The sequence below is a fragment of the Tetranychus urticae genome, chromosome 2, assembly GCF_039701765.1.
Source record: "Tetranychus urticae isolate SD_2017Ah chromosome 2, NJAU_TeUrti_SD_1.0, whole genome shotgun sequence".
NCBI lineage: Eukaryota > Metazoa > Arthropoda > Arachnida > Trombidiformes > Tetranychidae > Tetranychus > Tetranychus urticae.
In genome coordinates, this window is record NC_142959.1 from 2,967,984 (window position 1) to 2,983,703 (window position 15,720).

The 15,720-nt window shown below is 32.6% G+C and overlaps 3 protein-coding genes and 2 long non-coding RNA genes across 9 annotated transcripts; 3 read left to right on the forward strand and 2 right to left on the reverse strand.

The window, feature by feature from the left end:
• Positions 1 to 283: 283 nt before the first annotated feature.
• LOC107363809 (uncharacterized) lies at positions 284 to 3,453 on the reverse strand. 2 transcript variants are annotated; one of them, XR_016199307.1, is made up of 6 exons: positions 3,132 to 3,453; positions 2,944 to 3,051; positions 2,806 to 2,875; positions 2,649 to 2,709; positions 2,179 to 2,508; positions 284 to 2,097 (listed from the first exon to the last, which is right to left on the reverse strand). It is a non-coding gene; the product is annotated as an uncharacterized LOC107363809 (long non-coding RNA). The 2 variants fall into 2 exon arrangements; XR_016199308.1 differs by having other exon boundaries at positions 2,806 to 2,851; positions 3,132 to 3,273.
• Positions 3,454 to 4,157: 704 nt separating this feature from the next.
• Positions 4,158 to 5,975, reverse strand: LOC107363693 (uncharacterized). 2 transcript variants are annotated; one of them, XR_016199309.1, is made up of 4 exons: positions 5,829 to 5,966; positions 5,595 to 5,717; positions 5,329 to 5,492; positions 4,158 to 5,232 (listed from the first exon to the last, which is right to left on the reverse strand). It is a non-coding gene; the product is annotated as an uncharacterized LOC107363693 (long non-coding RNA). The 2 variants fall into 2 exon arrangements; XR_001568964.3 differs by lacking the exon at positions 4,158 to 5,232 and having other exon boundaries at positions 5,290 to 5,492; positions 5,829 to 5,975.
• Positions 5,976 to 6,077: 102 nt separating this feature from the next.
• Positions 6,078 to 8,268, forward strand: AsnRS-m (asparagine--tRNA ligase, mitochondrial). Its single transcript, XM_015930955.3, has 8 exons — positions 6,078 to 6,386; positions 6,477 to 6,586; positions 6,649 to 7,006; positions 7,101 to 7,189; positions 7,258 to 7,515; positions 7,613 to 7,799; positions 7,868 to 7,995; positions 8,081 to 8,268. Exons 1-8 carry the CDS (start codon positions 6,171 to 6,173, stop codon positions 8,223 to 8,225), a joined length of 1,491 nt encoding a protein of 496 aa, XP_015786441.2. The 5' UTR covers positions 6,078 to 6,170; the 3' UTR covers positions 8,226 to 8,268.
• A 932-nt stretch (positions 8,269 to 9,200) lies between these two features.
• LOC107363692 (queuine/queuosine transporter SLC35F2) lies at positions 9,201 to 12,343 on the forward strand. 3 transcript variants are annotated; one of them, XM_015930956.3, is made up of 3 exons: positions 9,201 to 9,361; positions 10,117 to 10,174; positions 10,293 to 12,343. In XM_015930956.3, exon 3 carries the CDS (start codon positions 10,386 to 10,388, stop codon positions 11,826 to 11,828), a length of 1,443 nt encoding a protein of 480 aa, XP_015786442.2. In that variant the 5' UTR covers positions 9,201 to 9,361; positions 10,117 to 10,174; positions 10,293 to 10,385; the 3' UTR covers positions 11,829 to 12,343. The 3 variants fall into 3 exon arrangements, with proteins under 3 accessions (XP_015786442.2, XP_089124529.1, XP_089124528.1); XM_089268403.1 differs by having other exon boundaries at positions 9,243 to 9,361; positions 10,314 to 12,343; XM_089268402.1 differs by lacking the exon at positions 9,201 to 9,361 and having other exon boundaries at positions 10,115 to 10,174.
• Positions 12,344 to 12,641: 298 nt separating this feature from the next.
• APC4 (anaphase-promoting complex subunit 4) lies at positions 12,642 to 15,689 on the forward strand. The gene is made up of 2 exons (XM_089268401.1): positions 12,642 to 13,479; positions 13,555 to 15,689. The coding sequence occupies exons 1-2, from the start codon at positions 13,009 to 13,011 to the stop codon at positions 15,415 to 15,417; spliced, it is 2,334 nt and encodes a 777-aa protein (XP_089124527.1). The 5' UTR covers positions 12,642 to 13,008; the 3' UTR covers positions 15,418 to 15,689.
• The last annotated feature ends 31 nt before the right edge of the window (positions 15,690 to 15,720 follow it).

Sequence of the window (15,720 nt, forward strand, 5' to 3'; positions counted from 1 at the left end):
TCATCTTTTTTTTCACCCAAAGTTGATTAGCTAATTTGGGTTGAAACATGAATGAAGGGAAAAAAAGCCAACAACTAACCCTTAATCTCATTACTTTCTTAAGCTGATCCTTCATCATCTTCTAGCTTTACACCTCATCTTTGTTTTTCCTCATCTTTCTCTCTCTCTCTCTTTTATCTTCCTCTTTTTAACAAGATTGACAGTTCACTTGTTAAATGACTATTTGAGCATCAATTTAGATGCTATTTAGTAAACCAAGAAGCAAATAAAGCTAATTAGACTATCACTTCTTAACAATTGTAATAATAATGGGTGACATTGTCTTCAAATACAAAGCGTACATGTTTACCAATACAAATTACATGTAAAAGCTAATGGATAAAATTGATTTATCATTTCTATTTTGGTTGTACAATCTAATCAGTTTAAATCATCATTAAATCCAGTTATAATGAGGATTGATTCATTATTAATAATGCTTGTTTTATTGTTCACTTCTTTGCGCCTTTAAATGTAGATTTTTGTCTTGATTATTTGTTTCATCGTATTATAATTCAATTTTGGTAACTACAAAGTGGCATCTTAAGGTTTGCTTGGTTTGCTTTGGCTTTGGCTTTGTTTTTTCGGTGTTTTTTGGCCTTTATCCTTGTATTGAGTGTGTATTTTATATCCAATCTCATATTGTTGGGAAAATGAACTTGGTGTTGATTGGTAAATTGATTTTAGCATTATTATTGGCAAGGTTAAATCCCAAGGAAAGTGTAAGATGTGAGCTTAACTAAGAAATAATATAATGATGATGTAATGTAAGATGAATTACAACAATATAAAAGAGGAGAAGAGACGATGATGACGATGATGATGGTGATGATGGTGATGTGTATGATGGCAATGGTGATGGTGATAGTGATGAGGAAAGTGATTCTTAAACAGTATCAATAGTATACACATAAGCAGTTTAGACTTTAGTTTTTCCTTTTGTTACATTGAGTGTAATCATGAATTGTCACATTTCCTTTGAGCTTCAATAATCCTACAGATTTCTTAAAGGATTCTGGTTTTAGATGGATAAGGTATATATTCAAGTATTCAACCTTTTCCCTCTTTGTGTGACTAACATTGGAATCATGTTTGCTTTTTCTTCTTCCTTTCTCATGTTGTTGTTGCTCTTCACCAAAATTTCTTTTGAATTGATTGAGGAAAGAAACAAGAATAAGATGGTGAAAGAAGGAAACAAAAGACTAACATCGCACACAACATACATATATATAAGCATCATCAGTATTATCATCATTATCATCATTTCTGGACGATCATTTCTCATCGTGGACAAAAATCGATCCGAGTAAACAGACTTTTATTCCTTCTTTTGCTCTTCCTTTTCATCTCTCTATTTGTTTAATATAACTGGGACAGGCGATTCTCCAATGTGAAAGAGTAAGTGAATGATTGGATAAGTATGTGTATGTTGCTTGTGTGTGCAATGATGATAGTGTGAGAGAAATGAGGCAAAGAATGATTCCACTGATGATGATGATGTTTTTGTTGTTGTTGATGTTGATGATGATGATGATGTGAGGAATGATTGAAGAGAATGTTGATAGAAAAAAGTTGAGTGAAAAGAAAGGAGAAAAAAATTTGTCCAAAATCTCATTGAAAAATGAAGGATAAAATATTTTCCAGTTTTTCATCTCTTTTTGTGCCTTTTCATCTCGATCCTTTCTTTGATTTCAATCTTATTCAGTATATTACAAAAATCAATCCAAATTATTCTTTCTCTTGCATGAAGGGATAAACCTTTGCCATCTTTACAGAACATCATCCTTCATTTTGTGTCCTTGTCCTCTTTTAATCTGCTATCATTTCCTTTTCCTTCTCCTCCCTTTTTTTGAAATTATGATGCTTTAATAGTTTGTTCACCTTAACCATTCCCGTCAGCTTCGATTCCCTTTATCGTTTGTCACTTTAATTAAAGCTTTAACCACTGTTGAAATATGGTTTTACATGGATGCAAAGTGATTTTTTTTCCAGTCACCAAAGTGAACACACAAGTGGAAACTGTGTTAATAGTAGATGTAGCTGTTGTTGATGATGTTGCTGTTAATAGATTAAAAATATATATATTAGCATAAGGGTAAAGAGATTGGAGCAAAATTTGTCATGTTTAACCATACATACACAATTGTGTCCATTAGTTTTGTTCATTGTTTGTTTGTTGATTGATTACAATTAAAACCAGGGGAGACTTGAGTTGTGCATCAGCAATATAAATTACTTTCATGTAACCATTTTGTTAGCTTGTAATCTTTCATCACCATGAATCGGCACAAAAAAATGGATTTAACCCTTTTGCATCTCTTTACAGTAAACAGCAGTCATCATGTTTCTGTCTTGTTCCAACTTGTATTCTTATAACATGGATACTGACACATGCAATACCTGTCAACAAGCTTGTCTTTCAATATCTCGGTCTGTTGATTTTTCCAGTAAAATTTATCGAAATGCAATCTTGTTTGAACGAAAAAAAATGAAAATGTCAAAAGGTAAATGCAAAATAAGGTTAAGTTAATGAAATACACAAAATTTTCTGTTTCAAGCGCATTCAAATATTCGCTCTACTTGTTACAAAAATTTAACGCTGTACTTACACATGTTGCTGAATGTACTTTTGTCTTTGTTTTCCCAGAGTTTATTGCCATTTTTATTAACCTAATTGATGAATGATTATCATTAAAAATATAATTGAATAATAATTAGAAAACACTGATTTATGAAGGTTTAACAAATGCTACAAAGTAAACTCACCATGAGATGTTGAGCTAACTTTCAACCACAAATATTACTGTTTTCACTGGAATTAATGATGTTGATAAATCTATTTAATAATTTCATGATTAAATTCACATCGTTTCTTTACACACATACACAATGTTATTTATTTACCGAAGTAGAGTTTAGATGGAGATGTTTTTTTTGAAGTGAGAAGATGAAAGTGTTAATTGTAATTTGTGAGCAAGCAAATGTTGAGTTTCTTTAGCAAACATTGTCCAACTAAAATAAACAGAACACAAAAGGATCCAATTGATGAACAATTGCAGATTAACCAAGTGTAAAGTTGATTAAAGGATTACCTTAAATAGCTTGTGAATTAATACTCTTCAAGGGTTTGATAAAATTTCATCAGATTCATGGTAAATCACAAGTTTGTTTGATTTTCAATTACCACGAAGCCAATGGTAACACATTAACATGAAGAGATTCAATGAAAGCTTGTTGATTGAGTCAAGTGACATAATTTAAATATAATCTTCAATTGAAAGGTGTCGACTGTAAGCGTAAAATTAATAAAATTCAGGTCAACTAATATTTAAAACAATTATTACAAATTTAGATAGTTCATTACAGTTAACTTACAATGCAAAAGATATCAGAAGATGGGCGCTCAAAGCATTGTTTTGATTTTTGCTTTGATTGAGGGGTGATTGCCAAATTAAAACTTGCTTCCATTGCTTTATTTTTATTTTTATTTTCAAAATTGACTTGATTACTTAAATTGTGACCATCGAAATCATGTGTTAGATGAAATGTGTGCTCTAATAATTGGGGAAAATATTTACTCGATGATCATCAATGAAAATGATGATCCTCACTGTTTTTAATGGAAGGCATTTTTTATCTGGTTTATTATTGAATCGGGCTTTAACAATTTATCTGGAAGGAATCTGATATGAGGTATGTAATTTGACATTTCAGAGCAATTTGTTCATTAGATTTCTGTTAAAATGATAAATTGAAGAGCCAATATTAAACAACTTGGATCCTCCCGCGGGCTTACAAAATGTATAATGAACATTAATATGTCAGGTAAGAAAGATTGTATCTAAAATGTATTTCCAACGTTATTTGATATGAAGTGATTATCAATTCATTGAATGGATTAATTTCCAGATCAATCATTTTCTCATAATGATTTACCCCCACAACAAATACAATTATCAAGTCGCTTGTTGACTGACAGGGTAAGTGTTTTTGTGGCCACCAGCAGAGGTAAACAAATTGGAATAATTCACCGGTTTGATTAAAACATTCAATTCTCCATGATATTTACAGCAAGAATATTTTATATTTACAGAAGGAACATGATTCTCATTTCAAAGTTATTCCGCAAAGTAAAGTACATTTTAATTTATTGTATCAAATTAATGAGTAAAGTAAGGAAGGATAAAATATATTAATAACAGAGAAACACATTTATCGTGAATTTAGAATGAAAAAAATGAATAAAATACAAAAAGCAAGCTAAATAAGAGGAATAAATTTAGGTAAAATTGCTTGGTAAAACATTGAGGAAGAACAGGTTGCCATGAAAAAACAAATCTTGCCAATAATCAGACCTTTTTTTTGTTATGTGCCAAGCTAATTCTAACAATCGATTGGATTCACAACAGTTTGTCATCCTAAATTGAGAGTCTTTCTGCATTTATGTGTTCGTTGTTTAAAGGTCAATTAACATCCCAGGTAACTGAGCAATTGGAGGAAAGAAAAAGGTAAAAGATAAGAAGGAGAAAGCAGGAGTAGAGAAGATGAGAATAATGAAGGATGAAAATTAAGGAGATTCTGGAAAAGAGGAAAGTGATGTTAGAAGATTGAAAATGAAAATATAACAGGATAAGGTTGATGTTGATGGAGTCTGGAGGATTCCAAGATATATCAGGCACAGAAAGTTTCACAATCCTATCGATCGAGGTGAAAAAAATGCCATATATTTTTGGAAAGGCATGTGCATAGGAATTGCCTTTTGCTCATGTTGAATAAATTAGTTTGACTTGAACCATTTAACTGCGTGAGTTGAGGGAAACAAAAGGTGAAGAAAAAGCGAAGAGGAAGGGAAAGATGAGGATGAGGATGAGAGTGGTTGTGATGAGGAATGGATGATAATCCTATCATCACAACCACTCTCATCCGAACGAGAAGAATAACATTGTTTAACACATAAAACAAAGGAATAACTTGAATTGAGTTTTGGGATTTAACCTCTCTTAAGGTTAAAAACTCTGGTTATTCCAGCTTTTCCCAACAGTTATTTCAGCTTTGGTCATCATCATGGTTTGCCTTTAAACCAATCCATTTTTGGGTTCCTTTGTCTTCAACTACGTTTTTGCTGATTGTGATGGTACTGTTTACTTTATCTCCCCCATTGAAAAACCAGCAACCAGACTCATTTTGTTAGGCCTATTTGGATCAACCATTTGATTGTTGAAAGCACAGTAGCATGAAGTAAAATCATAAGAATCGCAAACAAGTAGAATATTTTGTAGCTTTGTTTACTTCTGTTCCTTTGGTCCTTTTTGTCCCTTGTTGCCTGATCCAAGTAATAATATCGCCATCCCAAGAGTCGGTATCTCTGAGCTGTCAAGCTTAACAAATGTCCGAATTTTCATTCCCTTTTTATTATTTGGGTAAGATGACTAAGATTCATTTTATTCATTATACTAGGGAGAGATATTAACACATAAATAAAATAGTTTATAGTATTACCGGTTTACATTGAATTGTTATAAGAAAAAAAAGATGAAAATTGAAAACAATATTACCTTATGGTAGAGTCTACACTGATATCAAAGCTTGCTGTAATAACCATTAACTTCAGAGCCAAGATTGTACTTATCCGTTGTAATCCAGTATATTGATTGAAAATCCAGTCTAGGAGTTAAAAACTTGAAAAAGTTAAAGACTAAATCAGATCAAAGTAAATGATTTAAAACTGAAATAAACTGTAAATTTTCGTTCTGCATACTTATTGTATTGTAACCAATCGAATAGCGTACCTTTATTGAATCAACATTCTAATATAAGCTAGTCTGCATCCTTGAATAAGAATTATAAAGAAATTTTGAAAATGAAAAAAGACGCAGTCAAGTGCTTTAATTTGTTAATCAAATCTCGATAACCATCACCATTGAACAGTCAATTTTATTGTTTGATTTAACCGTTATTGCCGAAGAGTAGTTACTTGATTATGCGCATTCTTGCATAATATCTCCATGGAAACGTATACAATGCAACACATGTTTTCCTTCAACATGGTTTGTTATTTGGTTTTTGTTATTTGATTGGTATTTATAAATTAATTTTGATTGTTTTGTTCAGATTTAAGAATATTTTTGTAAATGTCTATCTTTAACTGTGCTCGTTCTCATCTTAATCTACCTTCTGTAGTTAAATTCAATGTGACTTTATTGAAATCTCTTTATTCATCATCAGTATATGATCTCTCATCATTAAACTCTCCCGTTGTACCTAAAGAGTCAGACTCTTGTAAATTACCTCAACTAACTATTCATGAAGCTCTAAAATGTAAATTGAGTGAAAAACTGTCTTTAAAGGTAAGTGAAGATCTCAGAGAATCAATCGTGTATCGATATGAACGATTTCCACTAATTAGTTGTCATTCTGTCATCCCATCACAATTTAAGGGTTGGATTCGATCTCACAGGCGTCTTAAGGAACATCATTTTATGACATTAAATGACGGTTTGTCACCAAAAAATATTCAAATAGTTGTGCCTACTATACTTCTTGAAAGGTGAGCTGATTACTGTGATGTTGGCAATTCATTAATTTAACCGGTCTTTTTACATTTTCTAGAAAAGGGGTGAAACCACAGTTTGGCTCATCAATTTGTTGTAAAGGTTCATTGGTCGAAAGTCGAGGACCAGAACAACCTCTGGAGCTTTATTGTGAAGATATTGATATTATTGGTCAATGTAACGTCTTAGAATATCCTTTCAACCCTAACACATCCAAAAATAACAATTGGAATGGAATGCGTGAGCATATCCATCTTCGGCCCAGAGCTTCACGATATGCTTCGTTGATGAGATTACGTAGCGATCTAAACTACGAGATCCATAATTTGATGAAAGAGAGTGGTTATTTCAATGTGACTACTCCGATATTGACCAAAAATGAGTGTGAAGGAGGATCAAAACCATTTTCTGTTAAGGTGTTTGACTAATTTTATCCCAAATAACATTTCGGATTTGATTTATCTTTATTACCGCAAAAGAAACTAACAAACAATTTATTTGTGGTTTCAGCCTATCGATTATCCCGATGATGTCAGCTTTTTCAAAGGAAAAGCCAAATTAACTGTATCAGCTCAACTTCATCTTGAGACGGCTGCCTGGTAAATTTCTTGGCCATACTTGTTCAGAAACAGTGAATTAATTGTTTTTATTTGATTCCTTTTTCAAGTGCCCTTTCACGCGTTTATACCTTAGGACCAACATTTCGAGCTGAGGTCAATAAATCTCGTCGTCATCTCAGCGAGTTTACTATGTTCGAACTAGAGGAAGCATTTATCGATGATCTTGATGTACTGATGGACAAAGTAGAGTTTATTGTGAAATCACTAGCATCAAAGCTCATTGATGGCCAAAATGAAAATTATTTAGATGTTTTGAAATCAACTAAGTATGATTTAACCTACAGACTACTAGGACGGTATATTAGGTAACTAAATCTAAGCATTAATATCCGGCGCTTTGCTAAATTTATTGCACATTTAATTATTCCTTGATTAATAATTTGTTTATTTTATTGATTTTAGGTTAACTTACGATGACGCAATAGAGATAATTAACAAAAAACAGGATGTTCAACCTGCTGAATTTGGAAAAGACCTTTCTGCTTTCCATGAGACAGTTTTATTGGAATATTTTGAACATCAACCATTGTTTATAACCCATTTCCCTTCTAAAATCAGACCTTTTTACATGAAATCAGATGGAGACAGAGTAAGTTGAACTGCAAATACTCTAGAAATACAAATTCTTATGCTTGATCTGATTATAAATTTTTAAAGGCTTTATGTTTCGACCTGCTGGGTGCAGTTGGTGGAGAGATATGTGGAGGTAGTTTGAGGGAAGATAATTATGACAAATTAAAATCTCGAATGGACGAGGTCGAAGGATTGACTGAAGAATTAGACTGGTAATTATAAAAATCTTTTAGAATCTCCTTTTAATACTCATTCTTTTATGTCTAAATTGTTGATTTTTTAATAATTTTCTTCCAGGTACCTTGATCTTCGAAAATATGGTAATGTTCCACACGGAGGATGTGGTTTTGGATTCGACAGACTGATCCAAACAATAACAGGACTATCCAACATAAAAGATGTGGTTCCATATCCAAGATTTTTATACCATTGCCCATTATAAATGGCTATAATTATTAACAAATTAAATTTATCATTAGCACTCATTACATGAGTACATCATTGTTGCACTCAGCAATTCTTTGCGATATCAATCTTTCTCAATCTGTAAGGACTGTCAAACCTTCAAATCATGTTTCCCAGGAATTAATCTGACAAATATTAATTCAAATGACTGCTTGTGAATAATTTCTGAGACTCGCAAACTTGTTAAAAGATATTGTATAAGTCTTTCATTTTTGTGGTTGATGTTACAATCGCAGAGGGATGTCGCTATAGAAGTACAACTAATCTAGAGAAGTTCAGGTTGTTAATTAGATTGAAATGAAAGAATAACCAAAATCCTTTTTCATAAAAAGCTTAACCAAAGTCAAGCTTTTTTGTTTTATTCCCAATATTCTCATATTCCAGATTATCTTTTGCCCTGAGTAACATGATATCGACAGAGTGAAGACATTTTTTGTTTTTATCCTCTTCTTTCCAACACTAGCTATTAATCTTCTCCCTTTTGTGGTCAAGCCTCTGATTCTTATATCATTTAAGGACAAGTTACTTTCTGGATCAAAATAATTTTTTCTTCCTTGGCAACTGATACCAGTAATCTGATTACCAGTGTTTATTTTTCCTTTTCTCGAAGAGAAAGCAGAAAAACGATTAACAGTTAAATTCTGTATTGAAGCAGATCGATCTAATTAGTGTTAGAATTGAGTATTTTATCGTGGTCATCTTAATTCGATGCCTTACCAGTAGACTTTTTTACACCATTGATAAATATCATTTAGATCCTTGGCAATACATTCTTCTAACCCTAATGTACTCCAATATTTACCAAGACTGTACAGTTTTTTTCTCAGTTCATTCATATCATTAAATTTTGTCCTTAATTTTTCATTTATTATCATCATTCATCATGATAAATTATTATCACCCTATAATTATCTCACTACAAATCATTAGCTTTCATCATCATTCTTCCACTGAATCTCTTCGACTATAAATATGTAATTATTGTCTCATCATCAGCACCAATTGATTCTCCCATTTTACACCATCAGACCATTCTTCATCTTAGTGATCTTTTCTATTTGTCTTTTTACTGTCGACATTATTGTTTTCATCTTGTAGACGCAAAACAATAAGGTACTATTACCCATAATTCATTGTGTCAGTTTCAATGCATTTCTTAATCAGTCGACTGCATCAGTGTACTTTGATCAAAGATTGATACGAAAGGATTACAATTGAAGATCGACTATGGCTATTGTTATTACAATTTTGGTTCCAGTTTTTCTGGTTAATCCTTGTCATGTCCAAGTTCCAGTTTTTCCAGAATACACTTGATTATGTCTTGCTCGTAGAGCTTCCATCTTCATCTTGATTCTTCTGTCTCTTCATTTTTTTCACTACACAGTCTCATTTATCTTTTTATTTGTCTGATATCATTTATTCATTAAAAGTTTATTAGTAACTAGAAAAGCTCATTTAAATCTAGTGCAATTCATTTAATCATGAAGTTTAATCAACCAAATAACATAGAGCCAAACTAGAACTGATTCTCGACAGGATAGTCTAACCTGTGAACACTCTCAGCTTGCACCTTGCTTTCTCTCATATGTTTCAAGCTTCTGTTGCTACAAACAAAAACATCAAATATTTCTAGTCTGATTAATCTTGATGGTTTCATTATTTGTGAATAACCATTTGTTACAATTATCACTTTATTATAACCTTTTTTATAATTATGATCTCACATAGTGATATATGAAATTTAATTGTTTTTTTACTGTTTTTTTCATATCTACCTTCTTTATCTGCTCATCTTATATCAACACTTTTTGCTCATTGATTAACAACTCTCAACAAATCTTTGTCCTCCGTTGATACATTCAATCAAGTACCTAACACAATTAACACATTATTAATCCTTCATAAATATTTAAAACAACATGTAAGGTAAGTGATTAAATTTCTAAATCTACATATGTGACCAGTTCAGATTGTTTTTCTTACCATGTGTTGCTATCTTTCTCTTTCTCTTTTTTCTTCTCATGCTACATCGATCTTATCGTAGTTAAATTGTATTTATTCACAGTTGGAGAGCGAAATTAATCAGACCAATCATTCATTTCAATACCGTCCTGGTGATTACAAACTTTTGCCAACAATGAGACCTGATTATGTGAGAATATGGCGAACCATTTTTTTTGGCCAATTCCTATCTTTGCTGCTTTGTGGAACAGGAATAGCTAGTCAATTGCTTGATCGCAATTACAGCTTAAAAACTCCAACTGCTCAAAGTTTCCTCAACTATGTGATACTTTGCTTAATTTTCACCACCTGGCTGGCTTTTAAACCTGGTGACAGCAATTTGTTCACCGTGATGCGACTGAGAGGATGGAAATATTTTATTCTTGCTGCCATGGATGTTGAAGCAAATTTTCTCGTCGTCAAAGCTTATCAATATACAACACTTACCAGCATACAATTATTGGATTGTTTTACTATTCCAACGGTTTTGCTACTTTCTTGGCTTTGGATTAAAGTGCAGTACGGAATTGTTCACATTCTCGGAGTTTGTCTCTCTCTTATTGGTATCGGTTGTTTAATTTACTCTGATCTGGATGAAAGTACAAAAGGCCAAGAAGCTAAAAATCGCTTTCTTGGTGATATGCTGTGCATAATGGGTGCCACTCTCTATGGTATATCCAATGTTACTCAAGAATATGTAGTGAAAAGCTACAGTATAGTCGAATTTCTTGGAATGATTGGACTTTTTGGTAGCATCATTGGCGGTGTTCAGTTAGCCATCTTTGAACTGAAAGAAGTCAAAGCTTTGTTCCATTTAGATAAATATATTCAAATTTCTCTGATTCTAAGTTATGCTGCTTGTTTACTTCTCTTCTACATCACCATGCCTCTTGTCCTTCAAGTTAGCAATGCAACTTCAGTCAATATTTCCATGCTTTCGGCTGATTTCTACTCTCTCCTAATCGGACTCTACTTATTCGACTACAAGTTTAATTGGCTTTATTTCATTTCGTTTGCTCTCATCATAATGGGAGTCACAACTTTCAATTTAATCCCTGCTCCATCCAAAATTGACCCCGTTCCAAATTTAAACAACACTGAAGTCAACTCAAGAACAGCATTGTCTCCGGCAAAAGGCGGTGGTAGCAGTTCAAAATATGGAGATGACACCGTGGATGCATCTACAGATAAACCAATGGGCTTTCATCGACTCGATCCAACAAGCATCTCAATGACCAGCGGCCAAATTGATAATAGAACCGATGTTATATTACCTAACGTCCTAGAATTCGCCCAAAATCCTTCCCAATCAATTTACAGCGCATTTCCTCCCCACCATTTACCACATTCATCTTCAGCTTCTCATTTACACTATAATCAACAAGTTTTCCAAGCCGAAAGTGACCTTATCGCTTCAACTACTGAAAAACACGATCAATTTAGATTTGAAGGATCCGGCATAAGTTATGGGTATCATCAGCACCAGCAACAACTACAGCGACAGCAACAGCAACAGCAACAAGATCACAATAACTATCATGGGACACTTCCTCAACGCATATGGGAAGACCAATGTTAATATTTATCTCTATTAAGGAAAATTATTTGATATTATTTAAAAGAATCAAATAATCATTTTTTCAAGAAATTTACACAATCCCTTGATAAGAAATCAGACAATTCACCTAGTCAGAATATCTTCAAAATCATGTATTGTATTCATCTAAATTGTCCAGACCATTTCATTATCAACTTGCATAAGAATATTCTTGGCTAATTGAAAAATCTAGATTTCTTAATATCATGACCACTTACGTGTATAATGTTAATATAAGATGAAAATCTCGTGATTTAATGCCAAACACAAATACCTTTGCAGAAATGGTATTAATCTCGTTTAAAAAATATGTCTGTCAGTTTCATCTCACAATTAAGCTCATCGATCAAAGGTCGAGCTCTGTTTCTTTTGTACGTTAAAATTTTGTGAGATTTAAAGTTCACAATTTAATTTTGTTAAATTTTTTTCAAATGTTCACATTGTAATTTGCTCTTTTCAATTATTTAATTAAACAAGATACAACACAAGAAATAAAACATGTTGTAAGATTATCCAATATTTATACATCATATTATTTTGATTGTACTGATAAACCATGAGATTTTTCCAAAGAGTACAAATTGAAATTAAATTACCTAAATCAATCTACCTTACTCTTTGAATTGTTTTAAATTTGAGTTGTTATGGTGACAAAGTTGAATAAATTGTTGTTTAATTTTACTGATATCGAGACTTTAAGATCATTAAATTAGTGAGTGGATCCTTATTCAATTTAACAGTCTCTTAACATCAATTTTTGATTAAAGGACATTTTACTAAAAGTCTTCAATCAGTTTTCTCAATTTTTTACTGTTTAATTTATTGCCTTTGTGATCTTTTCCATACTTCTTCGCGAGTTAATTAATTTACATTGTCTATTTAATTAAATGTGTTAATCTTGGTCGATTTCATCAACAATTTGGATTTCCAACAATCAGTACAATTCATTGCCTTTTGAATTCTGTTTTTGAATTCCCCTCCTAAACTAGTCATGGGAAGTAACCAACCAGAGTAACTAAGACTGGTTACTTTTCCTTCTCTTGAAGCCAAGTAACCGGTTACCACCAAAAAATGCACCTTTTATAATTTACCGCTCAAGTTTTATTATTGTTTTGATTTTGACTTTGTTTTCTGTTGTTCTTTTTGTTTGCAGCATCTAAAAATGGTTTGTTTTCGTCAACATGACGATCGTCATGTTTCTCACAAAATTAAGTTAATGAGATGGAACACCCTGATGGATTTAATTGCCATTGGTATGAAAAATGGTGATGTATCAATCCATAGATTGGTTAACTGGCAGAAAATTTGGGTCCTGACATGGCCTAATGGTACATCGCCTTCAACTGAAAACAATGATAATAGTGGTAAGTCGAGTGAAGAAGGTAGTTCATCGAGACTCGATATTACCGCCATGGAGTGGAGACCTGACGGTAAGGTTTTAGCCGTCGCTTATAATCGAAATGTTAAAAAGTTGGAATCCAAAGAAGAAATGGACAGTGAAAAAGACTCATCAATTGCTTTGGTTGATATTGAAAATGGAGAAGTTATCACTACTATAACTTGCCCGAGTTGTTTGATCACCTGTATGAGCTGGCAATTTAAAAGTAACTTTTATCTCAACGACCGGTATAAGGTAACAGCTTTTACAGAATTTTTGGAAAAATTGTCACCTTTAACTAAATCTTATTCTAACAATTATTCACGAAAGTTGACTGAAGATGGAATCGATGATGTAATGAAAGTTTGCAGTCAACCGAATTTCAATATTCTGGCTATTGGTACATCTACGGGTTTTGTTTTTACTTACATTTTTGGAGTTTTACTTGTTGGTGTTTACGAATTGAAAGATAGACCTAGAGTAGAGCATGTTTCGTTTACATCAGATTTGTGTACAATGTCGGTGCTTACTGGGACTACTAATCCGGAATCTTCAACTAATAGTGATAACTTCCAATATCAATCATTTTTCTTACCAACTTTTGGAAGAAATTCTGAACAATATTTCATTGTTTCTCACATTTATGCCAAAACATTTTCTCTCTTATCCTATTTGGAGGATATTATTGGATCTATTCAAGAAACAATGGAAGATATATTATTAGAACTTGACTCTAAATTAACCAGCTATCTGCAACCTAAAGGACCAAAAAATAGCAATGGATCAGTTTTATTAGCAGACGAGTTATTAGAGCTTCTGGTTGTTGGAACTTTTTCAGACTCTTTAGAAAAGTTTCTTCACCAATTAACGGACAAAGGATTGCGAAAGTTGGGTCGATCAATAGAGACTACATATTTAACCATTCAAAGATATGTTGTTTGTAATGTCCAGCGCTGTTGTAAACATATATTTTCACATTTAAATGTCCTTAGAGCCATTTCTTTGTGGAAAAATGAATTCGACCAAATTGGTCTCAAAACACAAGATATCAATAGAGCGATTCACGGAGTAGCAACTTTCTACCTTAAATCTCTTGAGTTACAGCAAGTTATTGATTCATCCTGTCAAAATCTGGTATGTTTCTTTCGTTGGCTTCTCTCGGTCACTGTTAGATTTTACAATGACTCAATGCCTTCGTCCCAACAAGACTCTATCAAGATATCACCACAAGATCTCCAGTATGTTGCCGATTTCATAGAAGAAAACTTTGACTGTCAAGATAATCATCAAGATGATAGCATGTCAGATACTTCCGTAAATCGACCAACTGCAACCAATTTCACATTAGAAAGAGTCTGTCAATATCTTAAACCTGAACCTTTGGTGTATCGTACTTTTGCCATTAATGATCAATCACTCAATCCATGGTTTAAATATCTCAAGGAACGTCCAATGCTTGTAAATGAGGATAATGAAGGCGGTCTAATTTTGTACAAACATAATGTTGAAAGTTCTTTAATCACTGAACATCGGATGTTGGTTACAAAAGCACGCGATGCATTTAAAGCTCCGAAAGACGCTTTGTCCGATTTTTTTGAAAAGTCTTACGACTCAAACCTTAAATTTACTCTTAGTTTATATGCTAAAGAAACGCCTAAAGTTACTCATGCCTCAGATGAAATTTCTGGATTCTCATATATTGCAATTGCTGGAGACTTGGAAGTTGAAAGTGAAATCTGTATTCTCAAAATTCTCACCGCTAACCCTTCAATCGTTCATTTTGTTTTATTCACGGTAGTTGTTGTTGAAAATGGTGCTGAATTGGAAACCAATCCCATAGACATCCAATTTTACACAGAATCAATTCTATCTATGCTTTTAGTTACCAAAGATTCCCAATACTCGTATCTACTTCAACTACCTTTGGCCAGTATTGAAAACAATTTTTTACTTATCGCATCTGGAGCTAGTTTACAAAATTTGCGAGTCAATTTGCCCATTTTACGAGTGACCATCGATTCAACCAGTGAGATAGCAATTCGTCGCCTGGACAACTTTAAACCTTCCCAGTTTGCAGTAAGCGGTTCCCGAAAAGTCTGCTGCATTTCATCAAGAGCCAAACGGCGAGTTCGAGTTTTTGAAATGGATGGAAACGAAGAAGAAGCAGAAGAAGAAAGTGAAATATTTGAATAAAGTGTTGAATTTTTCCAATTTAAATATTTAAAGTAAATTTGTTTCATCCAATTCATGAAACAGTTTAGACAATTTGTGATTTTTTATGTTTTTTATATATTACATTGATGCATTCATTGTAAAACGAAGACTGTAATATTTTTGTAAAATCATACAAATGCGCTAACTAACCATCACTGATTGAATAAATCAAATTCAAATTGTTCATCTTCATCCATTATCTTCTAAAGTTCTCATCTCAAAAATAGACAATAAAATTGTTAACACATTAACATTGTTAAGCATTAACCTGTATTTTTCGAT

Coding starts and splice junctions, on each gene's coding strand:
- AsnRS-m (XM_015930955.3), top strand. CDS start 6,171: ATGTCTATCTTTAACTGTGCTCGTTCTCATCTTAATCTACCTTCTGTA. Junction 7,190..7,257: donor CATCTTGAGACGGCTGCCTG/GTAAATTTCTTG, acceptor TCCTTTTTCAAG/TGCCCTTTCACGCGTTTATA. Junction 7,996..8,080: donor TTGACTGAAGAATTAGACTG/GTAATTATAAAA, acceptor ATTTTCTTCCAG/GTACCTTGATCTTCGAAAAT.
- LOC107363692 (XM_015930956.3), top strand. CDS start 10,386: ATGAGACCTGATTATGTGAGAATATGGCGAACCATTTTTTTTGGCCAA.
- APC4 (XM_089268401.1), top strand. CDS start 13,009: ATGGTTTGTTTTCGTCAACATGACGATCGTCATGTTTCTCACAAAATT. Junction 13,480..13,554: donor ATCTCAACGACCGGTATAAG/GTAACAGCTTTT, acceptor TATTCACGAAAG/TTGACTGAAGATGGAATCGA.